Raw genomic sequence first — 15,272 nt, forward strand, 5'->3', positions numbered from 1 at the left:
ACATGTCTTGAAAGAGGTTGCTGCCTATGTTCTTCTTTAAGATTTTGATAGATTCCTGCCTCACATTGAGGTCTTTTAACCATTTTGCATTTATCTTTGTGTATGGTGTAAAAGAATGGTCAAGTTTCATTCTTCTATACATAGCTGTCCAATTTTCCCAGCACGATTTATTGAAGAGACTGGCTTTTTTCCATTGTATATTTTTTCTTGCTTGTCAAGGATTATTTATCATAGAGTTGTGGGCCCATATCTTGGCTCTCTACTCTGTTCCACTGGTCTGTGTGTCTGTTTTTTTGCCAGTATCATGGGTCTTGGTATCTGATTCCACCAGTTGCACCTTAAAATCTTTTGCTCTTTTTGAGTGCTTTTAACCAGACACCAAGTTAATGCTGGTCCCCAACCACAGGGCACTTCCATATTGGGGTATTACTTTCCAATGGGTTGCTTCTGGTGGCTCCTTCCCCCTTCTGATTATCCTCTGATATCAGTCCAAGCGTTCCTACTCTGCTTACCTTTCCACTGATGTCTTCTGCCCCTGGAGAGATCCAGAGGTATATAATCTTATATTTCAGGCTGATTTCCTGGGTGTTCAGAGTGTTCTGGTAGATATTTAGCTTACTTTAGGGGACTAGTTGAAACAGGGTCTCCTACTTCTCTGCCATCTTGCCCCTCTCTCCACTCTGATTACTTTTTAAAAATTCAAAAGTGAGGTAGGAGTTATGAAACTTTGGTGAGCAGAAGTTGTAGTGTATTAAAAGATTTCAATTCTAACAGATTTCTTCACATTATCTCCAAATTCCCAAGTATTATATACAAACAGAATGAAAATAGTAAACATAAGAGTGACAGGAAAGAGTGGAACACCACAGAAAACTACACTGAAATAAATATAAATCGATTATTAATAGTTTTTCTAAGTGAGATTTTATGAAGTAGAAAATCTGAGATGATCATTTCACAGTGTAGAATCTTTATTTTATTTTATTAGTTTCTTCCAATGGAGAAGTTTATAGTCCTGTTGATGGTTCAAAAATGTCTCCCCCCCCCTTTTTAAGGAGGAAATGTTACAGTATTTAAAATCCAGTTTTCTTCCTTCCCTTCCAGCTTTCCCTCCACCCTTGACTATGTAGATATGATATCTGCAATTCAACTGAAGTTTACATTTGCAGAAGGCCCAAACTTTCAGTGAGCCAAGGTTTGTTTAGATCAGAAATAGTGTTTTAAAAGTGTGCTGGTTTCAAAGGGCAACTGTTTTGCATGCTACAACTTAAAAATGCCAGTGTTTCTTTAGGTAGCTAAAAGTTTTAAAGCATTAAAATAAAAATAAAATTGGGGCACCTGGGTGACTCAGTTAAGCATCTGCCTTTGGCTCAGGTCATGATCCCAGGGTCTTGGGATAAAGTCCTTCAAGAGGGTCTCCACTCAGTAGGGAGCCTGGTTCTCCCTCTTCCTCTGCCCCTCCCCCCTGCTTGTTCTCGCTCTCTCTCTCTCAAAATAAATAAATAAAATCTTAAAAAAATTAAATCAAATCTTGGTATCTGTCCACACAATAGTAAAAATCAATTTACCTTCAAAATTTTGAATTATCTAAATCAGCCTTGCTACTGAGAAATCTAAGACATTAAAGATAAGGTTTTAAAGTCTTCAATTTTTTTTTTACTGTTACAAATCATAAAAGATTTATATCTAGTATATATTTCAGCTTTTCAAATAAGTCAAAGAGCACTATCTCTACAAGGGGATCATACTAATTCTGGCTTTTGTCTAAACTAAGTGAATTCTGAAGCAATTTTTTCAAACGATCTTAAAAAATGAACACTGGTGGAACAATGCTGGAGCAAAACTGAGATTAGTTGGGAATCTGAAAGGTGATTTCTTTCTTTTTATTTGAGGGGATGAACAATCATGTAGAACCTGTGACATTGACCTCATTACATTCACGGTATTCTATGCATTCTAAATGTGAAGCCAGTTCCAAAGGTCAAGACACAGCCAGAAGATTATGATTACATTTAAAGAAGAAATAGTAGGTATTCAATATATACTTATTGAATGACCAAATATAAGAAAAATAAGAATAATAAATTACAAGAGGAAGGTCTTTGTAGTATTTCCTGCATTAAAGCTTTGTATCCTAGAGGTACATCTAAATCCTCTCATAAGATAAAACCAAAAACTATATCATCAGCCTGAACCAGGTAAATATATACTGTGAAAATACTGGGCTATTATTGCATGCCATGCAGAGCTGACGACTTTTAATAACTCCTGAACAGCAGAAAGCATGGTATTTAAGAAAAAAACAATTTTCTGACACTCATTTGGAAACTTTATGACATAAGACAAGATATCTAACCTCTTTGAGATCAGTTTCCTGGTTTATAAAATCAGGATGACCCTAATATCTTCTCTAAACAGCTTGTGTGAAGACTAATTGAAATAAGATCAATGAGATGTCAAACACAGAGCTTATCATATAGTAAAAGAAGTAATTTTTACAAAGGGGCAATCAACTACATGGAGTAATATTTGCTGAGTAGTATCAGTCAGGTAAGGTTAGAAATTATCTTGTTCTTGAATAACTCACGGTTAGACTCATTTTTGAACATGGCTTATTTTTCGGTCTTATGAATGATACAGAAGAAAGTGACATGAAATTGATAAAGCCAGCGTGCTACATTGGGTACCGGAGAATTATTCCTTTAGTACTAAGGTCAGTGAAGATGGTATAAATGTTAGGGAAGAAGAGATTGAGTCATGGAAAGTTTGGCTACCTCCACTGATGCTATAAAATAAAAAATACAGCTAAGCAACAATCCCATCAAGAGGCTTCCATATGAAAAACTGAAATATCAGGACATTTATTGAAATTCTAATTATTAAGACTCATTGTCTAAAATTTTACAAAACAATTGTTCACCAATTTAAGATGAAGTAGAAAAAATTATGGAAAGTTATTCTGCCTGAAGTGTTATCATGAATATTAGATTCCCTAAGCCATTCTTCATGGTCTTATTGGTCTTTATAGCATCATAAATTAAACATAAATACCACTTATGAAGTCCACAGAGATGTGTCATTGGGAATATAAAAACCCTACCACAAATGACAAAAAGAGAAACACATTTTATAACAAATAAAGAAAGCTAAAGTGTCACAATGAAAAGTAACAAATCCAGATAAAGCCAGAGTTCATTTAAGAGCTGAATGCTATGGAGCAAATGCTACAGCATACACAATCCCATCCCCCCAGAAGCCAGTTCCACATTCCAACCTGAGAACCCTCCTGCATACATGCTGTCACAGAGAAAGTTAATACCCTGATGGATGCTGTAGACTGTGATTGAAGATGATGCCAATGGTAGACTTCTTATACACTCTCATGGAAAATGGAGAATTGCCTGGATGAAGTGTCAGAAAGAAATGGGTTATATATTTTTTACACTAGGAATCATAATTCTGGGGAATTAAGAAAAGACCTATGGAAAATGTGGTGATGAGATGATATTAACCTTGTCTCTTAAAAGTCTGCTGATATCGCAAGTCATTTATTTGCTTTTCATTACTTTCTTTTCCCAACAGATATGTATTTCAAGAAGAAATTAATTCTCTACAAAATCAAGTTTAAGAGAAAAAAAAATCTAAAACAGCTGTAACTTGCAAAGGAAAAAATTAAAGAAGATGGCTGTAAAACTCTTTATTCAATTCATTCAACCTTGTGAAGCCAGTGGTTTGATCAAGCTATTCCTTCTAAAGTCAAAAGATGTTATCCTGTCTGTGGTTCTGCATACACTACCTGGTACTTTAGATAGTGCCATGACATTTTTGAGATATTTCTGCAATCAGAATGAAGTTAACAATACTAAATATGTGTAGAAATATATTTTGTCTGGAAAAAATTAGAATCTTAAAATTCACAGGATATTACTTTTATTTATAGCCGTATTTTGAGGCACAAATACTCTCTCTTAGTTACTCAACAGTGCCCCCATGCTTTGGAAAGTAGATTTAAAGTATATTCAAAATCTGTTAATATTTCAATGAATCTGTTTCACAAAAACAGAAACAGATATGCTATGGTTTTACACAGTAAGAGTAAGAAATTAGGCCCTTAAAAAGGCAAAAAACATAGTTCAAATGTCATATAAAATAGTTTGTCAAAAGAACATGAATCTCATGAGTGATTATAAAATTAATCTTCCAGACTACAAGAACCTTATACAAATACGAGTATCACTTAAGAAAACTATTTTCCCAAGTGACCTAATCAGTTTTCTAAAAAGGAATGAGTCTTCCCTTCTACATAAAAACAGGGGAATCATATTAACTTTTCATTTAATAGCCAATTTGGGATGCTGTATCTATAGTTAATGGGACAAGACTGTCACTAATTCATTGTACATCTTCAGCTACCAGAGAGACCTATACAGGCCTATAAACCAGAATCTTTGTCTTTAGCCAATATTTAATGACAAATTACCTGGCTCAAAGGAATTTTTATGGAATTAAAGTGGTGGTAACAATCAAGTTGGCTATTTAGACTTTAACCATTTCAACATGATACAGTGACTACCCTCTCCCTCCAAAGTTACTCAGAAAACAGTACAGTATAAAAACATAGAAAATTCCTTCTGAAACTGCTAACTTTCCCCCTTTGGTACCCTTATCCCTTTCAGCCAAGTGCAAAGTGCAAGGCAAAATAAATTAAGGCAAAAGGAAAATAAAATAAGAAAAATGGTGAGGGCGAGCAAGTTGTTGACCATATAAGATAACACGTGCAAATTATACCTCAGATACACTATAGGTAGATGAGCACGAGGGAAGCCGAGCCTGGTTTTGCAGTGGGGAAAAGAAAACACTGTTAAAGAGGAAATGGTAGCATAGTAAGGGTCTCAGAAGATTAGATGGCTCCATCACCAACAAATTTGCCAGATAACAAGACAGCCTTATAAGCAGACACCTGAGTTTGGAAATCTCAAGGTTCAAGATATTGGAGGAGAACCTTGTGATTAAAAAAAAAAATACTTAGCTAAAAAAAAAAAAAAAATCCATGACAGAGATGACTCCCTCTGATCAGATCTGGTATGATCTTGCTGAGGAGATGCTCATTAAGGTTAATCGGAAATTAGAACACTAATCATTTTTCTCCTGTAGTATTACACTGATCTTCATTGGTTTAGGAACACTAGAAAACTACATGTGAGGTTATTTATAAGATGAGAGCTCTACTGTACATCTTCATCTTCGCTTTTTAGAGAGGGCACCAAAGCCAGCTCAGTGTTCTGATTCTGATGTCCTGTTCCTATTACTCCATTCACAGTACTACTGAATCTTCATATGTGTGTGTGTGTGTGTGTATACACATACATATACATACTCATATATGCACATGTATGTATATGTGATACATTAATGTATATATCAATAAAAACACCATAAGAGGCAAAAATTGAAACACAAAACTCTTGTCCAAGTCAATCTTTTATCAGAATGCTTTACTGATTTTTTTAAAACAGCTGTTTTATACTCAAAAAAATGTTTAATCTTCATGCTTTGAATTGATAATTTTCTCTCCTATTATTACTTTATAGATTGTCACAATGCCATGTTCAATTCTCTGGCCTCTTCTTTCATTAGGTTGTTAATAATACCAGGTGAGTTAAATTTTTAAGTATGCATTCTCTAGTTACAAATTCTTTATGAAGTTACAAAATGCAAAGGTAGGGTGGGGGAAATGAAGATATAGAAGATGGCACAGTGGAGGAATCAGAAATGCCCTTATTATCTGATTTGTTCAATTGTATTTCTACCACTAAGCACAGCAAACTGTTGTAGGTGCTCAGTAAGTGTTTAATGAATAAATGAATATACAAACTCTTTTTCTCCTATATTTAAAACATTGAACTGTGTGAAATAATGTTGAGAAGGTTTTATATTTACTATCACAAAGATCTGTGATAAAATGTTATCACTGCTACTTAATAGGTTACTTTGAGGTATTTCCTAAAATATGGTAAATTCTATACATATAAGAAATTAAAAATTTTTTCCAACTATATACACATCTAATTTTCTTCAGCAAGGTGTTAATTCTAAGAAAACTTTGCTATGCACGTTTGTTCTGTCTCTGTATATCCATAAAACTGAAAAACTTTATCTTTCAAAACAGTTTGAGTCTTATCTTTTTTCCCTCAGCACTTCTCCATTTCCTGTTATTAGGGAAATTTACTTGCCAAGGAGATCTTTTATTAGTACCTTATTTTGTATTAAAGTCAATTCTGACAATGGCAATTCTTCAATAAGCATTAAACATCTCACAGTGTGTGTCATTTCCACTTCTGTGATGTCTTAGCTACTAAAGGAGATTTTATAAGTATTAGATGAGATCTTTTTTCTGTTCTAAAAACAGATTTTTATTATTTGGTAGAAGTGAAATCTCAGAATTGTATTAACATGCAAGTTAAGCAAATTCTAACAAAGTGAAAGGTAGCAAAATTAGCCTGTTTTCCAAACAGATAATACTAAAGTTGATTTACTGTCATCTTCATCATTACTGTAGTCTGGTCATATTTATAATACATCATCTACCAAGACACTCAGGATGATACACAATTATTGTAAATTAAAGAGTAAACAAATGCATATTATTAATATGGGCAAGTGCCAAAACATCACATAAGGAAGACTTATTAGGAAGCTCAAATAATCTACAAAAGACTCTAAAAATTGCCTGAGAAAGTAGAGTATATAGACAAACTGATGTTTACTTATTTAAAAACTACTGAATGCTTATTTGCTGTTCTTCCTTACTTTAGTCAGGGTTGACTGATTCAATGCAGATGCCTTCTAGATATTCAAGTGCTGTTAAGATAAGACATATTGGTTTATCCTGTCAGGGTGTCTTTGCCAGTTGTACAAAATTTCCTTTAGACGGAATGATTTCTTGGTGCAGTTACGTATGAAAAAATCAAAAGGAGGTCTTATCTTTAATAAGATATATTAAAGCAATAAACAGAAAAATGTGGTGTGCAGCAAAAATACTCTTAAAATCCATTTTTTAAAAGTTTGAGAGAACAAGATTGGAATTTATCTTTTTACCCTAAATCTCTTTAGGGGTGCTCCTCAACAAAGAGTAATTTATAATCTATAGTTTATCTATATGACAGTTCTATATTTGAGGGGTTTAATGTTAATCCCATGGTGGGTTTACTTTGTGTGTGTGTGTGTATGATAAAACAATGGCAAACAGATGACTAAAAATGTAAAGATAGAAGATTTCAGGGTATTAACTCTTTTAGACATAAGCTTCCAGGCAGAATAATCTGAAACCATCCACCTAAAATCAGCAGCTTTCTTTTCCTCAAGCTCTAAAATGAAGATAATTTTACAGAGTCTCTATTGTAATCACTTCTCTGTTACTGTCATTTTGACACACTAGCTTGTTACAGCAGGTCTCAGCAAACTTTTTCTGTAAATAGTCAGATAGTAAACATTTCTGGCTTTGCGTGCCATATGGTCTTTACTGTAACTGCTCATCTTTACTTTTGTAGCACAAAAGCAACCATAGATTATATGCAAATGAATGAATGTGGCTGTGTTTCAATAAAACTTTATTTTTGAACACTGAAATTTGAATTTCATGTGCTTTTTACGTGCTGTGAAATGACATTCTTTTGGTTACTCCCATCATTTAAAAATGCAAAAATCATTCCTAGCTTGTGGCCCACAAAAGAGAAACAGGATTTGGCCCAGGAGATTTAGTTTGCTGAACCCAGAGTTATAGGATTAATTTGATGAATATAAAAAAGCAAAAAAAAGTCCCAAAACACTTCATCAGAAATATAAGAACAATTGTTCAGAACTAAGACTGCAATGAAAATGCTGATCTTAAAAAAATCTATAAAATCACAACTATCTAATCCATTATTTATATTGATCTCATTTCATATTAGTCTTATTTCAGCGTTCAGAAAATTGTTAAACATTTAAAAATCATTCTTTAAAACACATGACTTTCTGACTTGACTCAGATATTTTTCTTAAACTTATTAAAAACATATTTTAAGTGATAACTCTTCCCTTAACTTTTTCTACTTCAAATAACACATCCTTTATTTTATGTTATCATAGCAAGTACTTAAAACTATCACATTCCTTTTACTTCACTGTCTAATTCCTAGTTTGCTTGTGTCAATAGTCTGTTTTCATAAGTCATCTTCCCTTTTATTCTTTGTCAAAGCCTTTAAAAAATTAACATATTTGGTTACTCAAAATATATTTGTATATGTTTACAGCTGAATAGAAATTTACTATCACACTACATAGACTAAATGAAAACATAAAATTTGTGGCTTTGTGGCATTTTTACTCCTCTCCTTTCTTTTCTTTCTACTTGTCTTTATTTCATGAGCATTTATGTTCTTTTTCTCTGAATATTTCAACACTCAAACTTTCCAGGGCCCCATCACTCTTTAATTAGCTTCAACTTTGTAAACTTACCTTGATTTATATTATCTAAATAAGGTATTAGTTTGTATTATGCTTTTCAATTCAAATGTTTACACGTTTTTCAATCTCAAGCCTAACTTTTAATATTCTTCTGACTAGATTCATGTATTTGATTATTTTTTCTTTTTTTCAATTTAAATTCAATTGGCCAACATATAGTACATCATTAATTTCGGATGTAGAGTTCAGTAATTCATCAGTTGCATATAATACTCAGTGCTCATTACATCACCTGTCCTCCTTAATGGCTGTCACCCAGTTACCTCATCCCCCCACCCGCCGCTCCTCCAGCAACCCTAATTTTGTTTCCTACAATTAAGAGTCTGCCATGGTTTGTCTCCCTCTATGATTTCTTCCCATTCAGTTTTCCTTCCCTCCTCCTATGATCCTCTGCACTATTTCTTACATTCTAAATATGAGTGAAACCATATAATTGTTATCCTCTTATTGACTTATTTCACTCAGCATAATACCCTCCAGTTCCATCCAGGTCGATGTAAAGGGTAAGATTTTATTCTATTTGATGGCTGAGTAATATTCCATTGTGGAAATGTTTTTTTTTTTAAAAAAATCTATCTCACACCTTCTTAAATGTAAGGATATTTTTTTCCTTTATGTGGTGTTATTTTCTAGTCCTTATTCTCAACACATTATTAGTCCAAGGATTTGTAGTAACTTTTGAAGTCATTAAATTAGGCAAACTCTGCTTGTTCCAAAAGTTATATCTTAGAATATTCTACTTTATATCACTGATTATCAGTAATAATTAAGGATGCAGGATTCTTTTCTCTCTAAAGAGTAATATATCATATAGATGATACCGATTGAAGAATTAATGATTTAATTAAATCCTTATCCCAGACATTTGAATGATGTCTCATTTTCCAACTATTAAATAAAACACTTAAGTGCAAACATGGTTTTTAATATTTCATCTTATTGAACTATTTAGAAATGTTTCAGTGAATTAAAAGACACTCACATACTTACTCTTGTATATAGATGCCTACAATAAATTTTTCATTTATATGCCAATTCATCTCATTTTAGAAACAAAATCTGTTTATATAGCTTAAGGAACTGAGAATAACTTTATTCTGCTTCTAAGCAAAAGCTGTTAACATGAAAGGGTTATTTTAAGGCATTCTGGGATAATGGGAATTAAAAGGAAAGGGAGAAACTGAACACTCAGATAAATATTTGATATGCATCTCCTTTAAGCTGAACTCTCTACCAAAGATACAATTTGCCTTTTGATAGTTTTCCTCCCCATACATTTCTAGTTAAAGGGAATCTTAGAATGATTTATCTAATATTCAATCTTTTTAGAAAAAAAGATAATCAGAACAAAGTGTTACCCAGCAAATGAAACAAAAGATGAAGACATTGGGCTTACTACTTATTACATATTGTACCATGCAGTACAGGTGTTAAAAAAAGAAATTGAAAAGTGGCATGTATATAATTTAATCTTTGAAGCACAAAACTTTTAATCCTAATCTAACATAAATCCCTTCCATATAGACCTTAAGAAGTCTTAACTTTCCAGTTTTGGTTTGATAGGGAAAAAAAAAAAACACCATCACTTCTCATGGTTGGTTACAGAGAGTATGACATGAAATACATTTACTAATATTGTCAGAATCTCTTTAGGGCTTTCTAGAATAATATTCAGGTATGTTTAGACTGATTTAATCATAAAATTCATATAATCTTTTTAAGATAGTGGAATAATTCTGGGAGTGATTATGGTTGATCTTTGAAATTCTGTAAGAATATTCAGAGAAAAGAAGGACTGGGTCACAAGAAAACAGAAAAGCAAGACACTTGCATTAACTGCAATCAGAATTTAATGATTAATACTATAAAAACAGCTTTGGACTTGAGTAATCAGAAGTTTAATATGGAGATATAAGTAACTATGTACAGAACATAATTAAGCTGAGAAACCAGAGAATTAATGTATTACTATTATTGTTTATTCTACTCTTTAAAACAAAACTATTATAGCAATATGAATTAAATATGGCAATAATCTTGGGAGAAGTAAATCCAGGCTAGGATTGATAGAAACTTTTAAAAAGCCCCAAGAATGGGATGTCAGAGCTAAACAGAGTGAGAAATTATTTACTGTAATAATTTTGCTTTTCTTCTGCAATATTTATACCATTTACCATTTTAGAGATTTTATTTCCATTTCTCTTGAAAAGATATATTCAGGAGAAGGACGAACTATTCTGAGTCTGAGCTCTATAGGTCACAAAAAATATAATTGTTAGTATTGCCTATCTGACACATGTACAGTATTGAGTGGCTATAAGGTATTGTTCTCCTTCAAAGTGTTGTCTTGGGTAAATTAGCCTTTATCTCAAGTATTTATACGATGTTATATGACATTGAAGATGCTTACTGCCTAATTTTTTTAAACAAAAGAATCTTATAGCTATTCCCAAAGAGTTTGAGTTAAGAAAAGTCTATTAACTCAGAAAAATGTGTCTATTTGCTAGATTATCTATGATAATACTCTAACACTGATCATTTTCCTTGACAAATGCAATTGAATCATCAAGGCTCTATCACTTGGATCCAGCCAATAATTTATAATCTTGCTGACAAATCCAACAAGGGGCAGAAGACACGGTCAATGGAAAAGCTCCAAGTGAAGTCCCATGAAAACATTCTCGGAAAATTCGACAATTGTGTAAGAAACACAGATTTTGAAAAGAAAATTTTTATTTTGTACTGGAGCCATAAAGTTATTAAATCAACTGCAATGCTAGTGTGGCTTAAGTGTCCTCTTTCCTGCCAATTTAATCTTTATTTCATAAATGTGAGCATGAAGCTACAGCTAGGAAAGAAAAGAGAGGGAGAAAAGAGACAGAAAGTAAAAAAGATGGAGATGAGAGGACAAACCAATCAGATTTGGAATTACCAGTCAGCAGAAGTTTAGGAAAAAAAAAAATCACCGAGTGAAATCGTACATTTACTCTGAGAGAGTATCCTTTCACATTGCCTTCTAGGTGATCTCTGAGCTCCTCCAGCTTTCGATGGAGCTACATGTAAACATCAAAAAATGAATTGAAAAAGCAACTTGTTCTCTTTTCCATTTTCTTTTTTCCTTTTAAAAATAAGATCATAGCATTATACATTTCTCACTGCCTTTGCAAACATTTCAAAACATCAAAGATCTTTGTGTAACACAAGAATCCATGCTCAATAAACCTGTGACTAGGAAGCCAACTTTTATTTTAATTATAGCATCTTTTCTCCCCAAAGTGTTGGAGAAAATAAATACTATAACTACCTTTATAATCTCCTCGAGATTCACTTTAAAATTTTCTATTTGGTACATTATGGAGTAAAAATATTTAGAAATTATGAGATTTGCTTTACCCAAACACACTTTTTGATTTAAAGCTGAGACCATATTAAACTGATTGAACCCTAACATGTATCTTTCTTTGATCTTATACATATACATGTGTATGTATATATATATATGCACATATATATACTTAAAAATAATAAACATACAATTTTAAGTTAAAGCTCTATACAGCCAAAAGCTGAACTTAAAGATAATTGAACACATGCACACTTGCATACACAATCGTTTATAGCAGATGGTGCTGTACTTATGGATGCCATTTTATCTTTATTTCACTATCAATAATTTCTAAAAAGTTATCTCACACTTCACTTTTTCATTTGAATTTGGCTCATAATCCATACTCCAAACAATAATGGACTTATGTTCCCTTAAAGACAAAGGTAAAATATGATACCTCACAAGTAGACAGTGAGGAATGCTACTGATGTCACGGGGATACATGAACTTATATTTTTCTGACTGAATCATTTTAACTTGCCTTGATTTTGAAAGAGGCATATAATCAACACTTCCCATCCCCTCTCATTATTCTTAGTGAAAAAACATTAAAAACAAAACAAAAACGCTACCCAGTATACAGCAGCGTTAGAGAACAGAGAAGATGGCTTGTCTGGAATAAAGGACACAAACATACAAACACACCTTCATCCATGTGCACTCATGTGCGTGCACACACACAAATAAATAAACAACAACAAAAAAGTAAAATTAAGAAGGCAGAAGAGGCAAGGAGAGGAAGGAGTGCAAAAATTAGTGCAGCATAAATTGTTAAATGGAAATAAATAGGAGGTGTATAAAATTTTGAATTGACTTAATAATAGCCCTCAAGGTAGTTAATGAATTTTGGGATATCCCAATGCAGTAAACTGTCATTTTGATTAACAGTTACTATTGCTGTTAGGAAAAATGGGATTGAGATATAAGTAGTAGTTAATCTGGGGGGAAATTCTTCAGCATATTTTTAAAATTCAGCAAATTTTCTAACTTGCATTTATGGTGGCAGCATTAAAAGTGACCAATGGTTATATCTTTGTTTCTAAAGGGTGATGACTGGCTTACCTTTTCATAGTCATTGAATGTTAGAGTATCAAGTTCCCAAGATATATTGGCCAAATAGATATTTAACAACTAGCAAATGGGACCATCATATCAGAAATCCTTAAGTTGTGTATTAGCAGATGACATACACAAATGGGCAAACATTTCGATATATGTTGGTTTCCATTGACTGTTATATCAATTTTTTAACTTAAAAGAAAAAACAAATCAAAGGAGATTAAAAGTGTTCAAATACTATTAGCTATATGTGAGCCCATTATACCAGCATCATATAAAATTCTTTTTCTAATTCTTAAGATTTTATATATGTATACACACACATCTATATGTGTATATATGTATATAAAATACATGTTACTAACTCATAGTAATTATTTTTTCTGCAGTGAACTACAAATGGTAATGACACTAACATAACATTTAGTTACTTTTTATAAAAAAATCAAAAAGGGGAGATAATATTCTGAAAATAAATATTAGTTCTCCGTGTAACAGGAACTTAACACATAGTCAGTGACATCAGTCAGAGGAACGGTTTACTCTAGAACCCCAAATTATAGGCACCTGTAATGAGACAATTGCCCTTTCTCTTATTTGTGGTGCCATTCAAAGCTAGTTATTTGGCATCTTGCCTTCAGCTGGTTGCTCTATGTGTAGCTGAAACAAACAACAACAAAAAAATATGACCCAACAGCCAATAAAAATATTAAAATAAAAAAATGGGATGGTGAAAAATGGAAAAAGCCCCCTTCCTCCCACCACCCTCCAAAAAGGAAGAAGTGTAGGCTATAGACGAAATCTTGCCAAAAAATGTTAGAAACATATTTACTTTGAGGGATCCAACTCTACTAGCAACTCCTTTGCTTTCATCCGGCCGTCTAATTTGCTACAATGAGGGAAGATGGGTAAAAAAGACAGAATAAAGAAAAAGTGAACTTAAAAATTTTTCTATACATTAGTAAGTAAAACATGCAAAAACATCATTTGACTCTTTGAAGAATCTCTTAGGAAGGCAAGGAGTTAACTAACCCAGAGGCTATATGACATGCTCTGCAAATAGGCTGGTCACTAGAATTGTCTTTATTATAGCATTATTCCTGAGATTAGGAAATGGGGACTTACTTTTGGTTATCTTGGGGACTTCTGATGTAGCAGTATCTGGAATATTGTTACATTTGCGTTTGGTTTACAAAGAACAAAGAATTACAAATATATCTATGCAGAGAACATTGTCTCTTTAAGTGTTAAAGTGTCTATTCTGTTGTAATATCAGAAAACATCAATGGTATGACTAAAACATGCGTGTTCTCTTAGAGAAAAGATCGGTTTTAACAAGCATCATTCTTGAAAGGTGACAGAGTGAAGCTCCTCTGCTTGTTGACCCAAGCACTGAGGTTGTTCAGCTGTCACTGAGATTCCCAATTAAACAATTGTGCTGCCCAACCAGAAAATTTTAATGCCAGACCAATGTTAAATACATTCACTCCCTCAAAACTTTCTTTTATTTCAGTTGAACTTTCCTCTTGGGTAAGATAGGGGAAAGTAATAGTGGAACTACTATTTAAAAAACTGGTTTGACATCACTATGTAAAAGAGAAACAGAAGAGTCTCAATACAAAGTGTTTTATTAGATGAGATACAAATTAGAATATTTTTCTTCTTCTTTTTTTTTTTTTTTGCTTTTTCATAGAGCTATAATAAGAACTAATACTTGGTTAGAGAGGAAGACAAACAAAAAAGTTAGGGAAGAAGGATGAGGAAGCTTCAGACCAAGGACTTTTATGCCATGGGTCCTACACATGAAAAATGATGGTTTCCATTCAGACCAACATAGGTCAAGTTACCTGTGATGGTTCTGGTGTTTTTTTTTTTTTTTTTTTTTAAGACAGTAGAGGAAGCATCAATGTGATAATGTGATGCCAGGTTCCAAGTGTTAAAATCCTCAGGACAAATAAGAAACCTGACCATGCTACAAAATTACATAGAGACAGGGTATAGATTGTCTTAGCCCTTTTAGGATCTCTCTGATAGCATATGGAGATTGCTTAGGAATAATACAGAGAAAACTGAATTTTTATTTTGAAAAAAAAAAGCATCATGGTATAAAAGAATTATGTCAACTTTTGGTTTTACTTGATAAAGTTTTTATTAATTCTTCAGCACTAGCTAAATGTTATACCCAAGAGATAATTACCAATTCTTATTCTTCTTAGTCAATACTTCTTAGTCTAATACTAATTACAATAGCAACACTATAAGAGAGGGCTTCTGAATGGGCAGTGAACTTACAATATCTACTCTTTCTCTTGTGCTA

The 15,272-nt window shown here is 32.7% G+C and overlaps 1 protein-coding gene across 12 annotated transcripts in view; it reads right to left on the bottom strand.

Moving 5' to 3' along the window:
- The window catches only part of GPHN (gephyrin), a 641,743-nt gene that overhangs the window by 172,796 nt on the left and 453,675 nt on the right, over positions 1 to 15,272 (bottom strand). For 6 of the 12 annotated variants that reach the window (XM_044231062.1, XM_044231066.1, XM_044231068.1 and 3 more), the window contains one exon: positions 13,788 to 13,844. The exons of 4 other annotated variants lie outside the window; for them this stretch is intronic. In XM_044231062.1, the coding sequence (XP_044086997.1) occupies positions 13,788 to 13,844 (57 nt within the window). Of the gene's footprint in view, positions 1 to 4,788; positions 4,831 to 11,489; positions 11,562 to 13,787; positions 13,845 to 15,272 lie in introns of all 12 variants that reach the window. 2 more of the 12 variants (XM_044231069.1, XM_044231070.1) reach the window with 2 other exon arrangements.

Source organism: Neovison vison, chromosome 13 (assembly GCF_020171115.1).
Source record: "Neovison vison isolate M4711 chromosome 13, ASM_NN_V1, whole genome shotgun sequence".
Lineage (NCBI taxonomy): Eukaryota > Metazoa > Chordata > Mammalia > Carnivora > Mustelidae > Neogale > Neogale vison.